Here is a 5,306-nt window from a genome sequence, read left to right on the forward strand (position 1 = left end):
AAAATCAACGTTTCTTAGATTTTTCCCAGACCTCTGATAACTTGTTATCAGTATAAGGTATCAGTATATCAGGTTGTGGACAGGTGTCTTTTATACAGATAACAAGTTCAAACAGGTGCAATTAATACAGGTAACAAGTGGAGGACAGAGGAGCCTCTTAAAGAAGAAGTTACAGGTCTGTGAGAGCCAGAAATCTTGCTCGTTTGTAGGTGACCAAATACTTATTTTCCAAAATATTTTTTCTTGTGAAACAAACAAGAAATAAGACAAAAAAACAGAAAACTTGAGCGTGCATAACTATTCACCCCCACCCCCCAAAGTCAATACCTTATAGAGCCACCTTTTGCAGCAATTACAGCTGCAAGTCTCTTGGGGTATGTCTCTATAAGCTTGGCACATCTAGCCACTGGGATGTTTACCCATTCTTCAAGGCAAAACTGCTCCAGCTCCTTCAAGTTGGATGGGTTCCGCTGGTGTACAGCAATCTTTAAGTCATACCACAGATTCTCAATTGGATTGAGGTCTGGGCTTTGATTAGGCCATTCCAAGACGTTTAAATGTTTCCCCTTAAACCACTCAAGTGTTGCTTTAGCAGTATTCTTAGGGTCATTGCCCTGCTAGAAGGTGAACCTCCGTCACAGTCTCAAATCTCTGGAAGACTGAAATAGGTTTCCCTCAAGAATTTCCCTGTATTTAGCGCCATCCATCATTCCTTCAATTCTGACCAGTTTCCCAGTCCCTGCCGATGAAAAACATCCCCACAGCATGATGCTGCCACCACCATGCTTCACTGTGGGGATGGTGTTCTCGGGGTGATGAGAGGTGATGGGTTTGCGCCAGACATAGCGTTTTCCTTGATGGCCAAAGAGCTCAATTTTAGTCTCATCTGACCAGAGTACCTTCTTCCATATGTTTGGGGAGTCTCCCACATGGCTTTTGGCGAACACCAAAGGTGTTTGCTTATTTTTTTCTTTAAGCAATGGCTGTTTTCTGGCCACTTTTCCGTGAAGCCCAGCTCTGTGGAGTGTACGGCTTAAAGTGGTCCTATGGACAGATACGCCAATCTCCGCTGTGGAGCTTTGCAGCTCCTTCACGGTTATCTTTGGTCTCTTTGCTGCCTCACTGATTAATGCCCTCCTTACCTGGTCTGTGAGTTTTGGTTGGCGGCCCTCTCTTGGCAGGTTTGTTGTGGTGCCATATTCTTTCAATTTTTTTTATAATGGACTTAATGGTGCTCCGTGGGATATTCAAAGTTTCGGATATTTTTTTATAACCCAACCCTGATCTGTACTTCTCCACAACTTTGTCCCTGACCTGTTTGGCTCCTTGGTCTTCATGGTGCTGCTTGCTTGGTGGTGCCCCTTGCTTAGTGGTGTCGCAGACTCTGGGGGCCTTTCAGAACTGGTGTATATATACTGAGATCATGTGGCACTTAGATTGCACACAGGTGGACTTTATTTAACTAATTATGTGACTTCTGAAGGTAATTGGTTGCACCAGATCTTATGTAGGGGCTTCATAACAAAGGGGGTGAATACATATGCACGCACCACTTTTCCGTTATTATTTTTTAGAATTTGTTGAAACAAGTTCTTTTTTTCATTTCACTTCACCAATTTGGAGTATTTTGTGTATGTCCATTACATGAAATCCAAATAAAAATCAATTTAAATTACAGGTTGTAATGCAACAAAATAGGAAAAACACCAAGGGGGATGAATACATTCGCAAGCCACTGTATGTGTTATGAATGACCGAAGGTGTCCGTCTGACTTTATAGTAAGTACAGCGTCAAATGATATAAGGCATTTACAGTACCAGTCAAAAGTTTGGACACACCTACTCATTCCAGGGTTTTTCTTTATTTGTACTATTTTCTACATTGTAGAATAATAGTGAAGACATCAAAACTATTGAATAACACATATGGAATCATGTAGTAACCAATCAAAGTGTTAAACAAATCAAAATATATTTTATATTTGAGATTCTTCAAAGTAGCCACCCTTTGCCTTGATGAGAGCTTTGCACACTCTTGGCATTATCTCAACCAGCGTCATGAGGTAGTCACCTGGAATGCATTTCAATTAACAGGTGTGCCTTGTTAAAAGTTAATTTGTGGAATTTCTTTCCTTCTTAATGCGTTTGAGCCAATCAGTTGTGTTGTGACAAGGAAGGGGTGGTATACAGAAGATAGCCCTATTTGGTAAACGACCAAGTCCATATTATGGCAAGAACAGCTCAAATTAGCAAAGAGAAAAGACAGTCCATCAGTACTTTAAGACATGAAGGTCAGTCAATACGGAACATTTCAAGAACTTTGTTTTTCAAGTGCAGTCGCAAAACCCATCAAGTGCTATGATGAAACTGGCTCTCATGAGGACCGCCACAGGAATGGAAGACCCAGAGTTACTTCTGCTGCAGAGGATAAGTTCATTAGAGTTACCAGCCTCAAAAATTGCACCCCAAATAAATGCTTCACAGAGTTCAAGTAACAGACACATCTCAACATCAACTGTTCAGAAGAGACTGCGTGAATCAGGCCTTCATGGTCGAATTGCTGCAAAGAAACCACTACTAAAGGACACCAATAATAAGAAGAGACTTGCTTGGGCAAAGAAACATGAGCGATGGACATTAGACCGGTGGAAATATGTCCTTTGGTCTGATTAGTCCAAATTTGAGATTTTTGGTTCCAACCGCCATGTCTTTGTGAGACGCAGAGTAGGTGAACGGATGATCTCCGCATGTGTGGTTCCCACCGTGAAGCATGGAGGAGGAGATGTCATCGTGTGGGGGTGCTTTGCTGGTGACACTGTCAATGATTTATTTAGAATTCAAGGCACACTTAACCAGCATGGCTACCCCAGCATTCTGCAGTGATACGCCATCCCATCTGGTTTGCGCACATTGGGACTATCATTTGTTTTTCAACAGGACAATGACCCAACACACCTCCAGGCTGTGTAAGGGCTATTTGACCAAGAAGGAGAGTGATGGAGTGCTGCATCAGATGACCTGGCCTCCACAATTGAGATGGTTTGGGATGAGTTGGACCGCAGAGTGAAGGAAAAGCAGCCAAGAAGTGCTGAGCATATGTGGGAACTCCTTCAATACTGTTGGACAAGCATTCCAGGTGAAGCTGGTTGAGAGAATGCCAAGAGTGATCAAAGCTGTCATCTAGGCAAAGGGTCATCTAGGCAAAATATAGTTTGATTTCTTTAATACTTTTTTGGTTACTACATGATTCCATATGTGTTATTTCATAGTTTTGATGTCTTCACTATTATTCTACAATGTAGAAAATAGTAAAAATAAAGAAAAACCCTGGAATGAGTAGGGGTGTCCAAACTTTTGACTGGTACTGTATGTATGTGTTATAAATGACCAAAGGGGTCTGACTTTAAATTAAGTACAGCGTCATGCAATATAGAGTCTTTATTATTATTATTATTGTTTTTTTTTTGGCTTTGAACATTTATTGTCAATTGAACTTGGAAACATCACATAGTAGATAATGTTTGATTATCTATTATCCATAGTGCAATTATATCATTATCTGTGTGGAATGGAATACTGTATTAAACTAAGTCTGTTTGTGTGTTAGCTAACTGTTCGTCCTCTTCTCCAGTTTGGTAAATGATTTGGTAGGCTGTTTGGTAGGTTGCATACTGGATAGGGAGGTGGTTGGTTTGGTGGATGGTCTTCCTCTTGATGATGATGCCTTCTGTTTGGCAGCCATTTTCTCAGCCCTCTCCTGGTAGCGTCTCTCGAAGTACGCCATGTCTTCTTCCTCTCTGGTGCCGAGGTCAGACAGAGCCCTGGTCACGGACGTCACTGAGCTCTCCTCTGTAGGTCCTGAGGCTGCTGCTGGTCCATAGGCTTTCTCAAACACATGCTCCTGTTGAGATGACAGAACAGACAGGGGAGGGGCACCTGCCCCGCTATCATCCAGTCTCAGGTACCCATCAGCCAGGGAGCTGAACCCTGTCAGACCCCCCATGGCTGCGTACGGAACATCTCTGCCCACCGGCCGACCCCGGGACTCCCGTTCTGCCTTCGTCTCCACTAGTGTCTGGTGGGCGGAGCTAGGCTGGCCACACCCACAGCTGAAGGGGCTCCGGAACCCAGAGCAGGATGAGCATTTCCCACACAGGTGTTCTGTGGTCTCACTGTGGTCGTAGGCAGAGTGCTTGCACCTGCAGCGTACGGGCTGCGACCCATTCAGGTGCACGTACTGGAAGGCCAAACACCGACACCCTCGAACCCGGCATGGTAGCGCAATCGGACGCTCCAAAGGAACCTCCTCAAAGTCTGTCTGATGCTGTTTGTACCTGTGTGTGCAGAAGCAAGGTGTCTCTGGGCCGATGAGTTTACAGTCTATTCCCCCTGGCACTCCAAAGCTCACATACAGCCTGTTGTGTAGTCTCTGGGGCAACTCTGTTCTCTTATACTTTTCATATTCCTCTGGGGAGAATAGTCTGCCGCCATCGTCTTCACCCACGATCCTCCTGTACTCCAGATAGTCGTCCACTGCCTTAGATGCAGTCTTGTCAAGACATATCCTCTCCATCACTCAAGTTCTGAGATACTGTTTTAGCTAGACGAATTTGTAAAATCCCTCAGCTCCTCGACTGAAGTCCTGTGCTAGTATCCGGTTCAGCACCAGGCGTCCACGTTGCTAAGCGATCGGCACCTTTCTCCCCTTTCCTTCTTCTTCGATGAGGTTTAACGGCGGTTGGCATCCAATAAATGTTGCATTACCGCCACCTACTAGACTGGAGTACAACTCCCTTATACTTTGCTTGAATAAAAATAATAAAATATACCCTACCATCTAACACTACACTCACTTATCCCCTTTCATTTCTCCCTCCCTTGCTTTGGGCTGGTGGGCGGGTACCTTGTCCTTGGCTTATTCTTTCAGTGGGTCATATGCCATCCATTCATTCCTTTCCAAAACTATTACAATCAGCAAAGAAAAATAATGTTTTAAAGTTATTTTGTGTTATTTTCTTTCTACATAGCCACGAGGATGAATGAGCAAACTGGACCTCCACGCCCACATGTTTCTTTATGCCAGAGAGGAAGAGGCGAAGCGAGAGGGATACCTTGTCCCAAAATCTTTCTTCTCAAACAGGTGGTGTTTTGAATTTTTGCATGGAGGTCAATTTGTCAATGGGTGAGCGTCGAATTTGGTCAACAAAAAATGTAATGGCCCACTTGCTACGTGTGGCCCACTCGATCTAATATATTTTTCGTAATGATTAGGTTGTTACGCGTGTACTGATACAAGTAGGACACGT

General features: G+C 43.8%; 1 protein-coding gene across 1 annotated transcript; it reads right to left on the minus strand.

The window, feature by feature from the left end:
* Positions 1 to 3,473: 3,473 nt before the first annotated feature.
* On the minus strand, positions 3,474 to 4,766 carry LOC121538861 (protein FAM221A-like). Its single transcript, XM_041847037.1, has one exon. The coding sequence runs from the start codon at positions 4,571 to 4,573 to the stop codon at positions 3,608 to 3,610; it is 966 nt and encodes a 321-aa protein (XP_041702971.1). The 5' UTR covers positions 4,574 to 4,766; the 3' UTR covers positions 3,474 to 3,607.
* Between the last annotated feature and the right edge of the window lie 540 nt (positions 4,767 to 5,306).

Source organism: Coregonus clupeaformis, chromosome 25 (genome assembly GCF_020615455.1).
Source record: "Coregonus clupeaformis isolate EN_2021a chromosome 25, ASM2061545v1, whole genome shotgun sequence".
Classification (NCBI taxonomy): domain Eukaryota; kingdom Metazoa; phylum Chordata; class Actinopteri; order Salmoniformes; family Salmonidae; genus Coregonus; species Coregonus clupeaformis.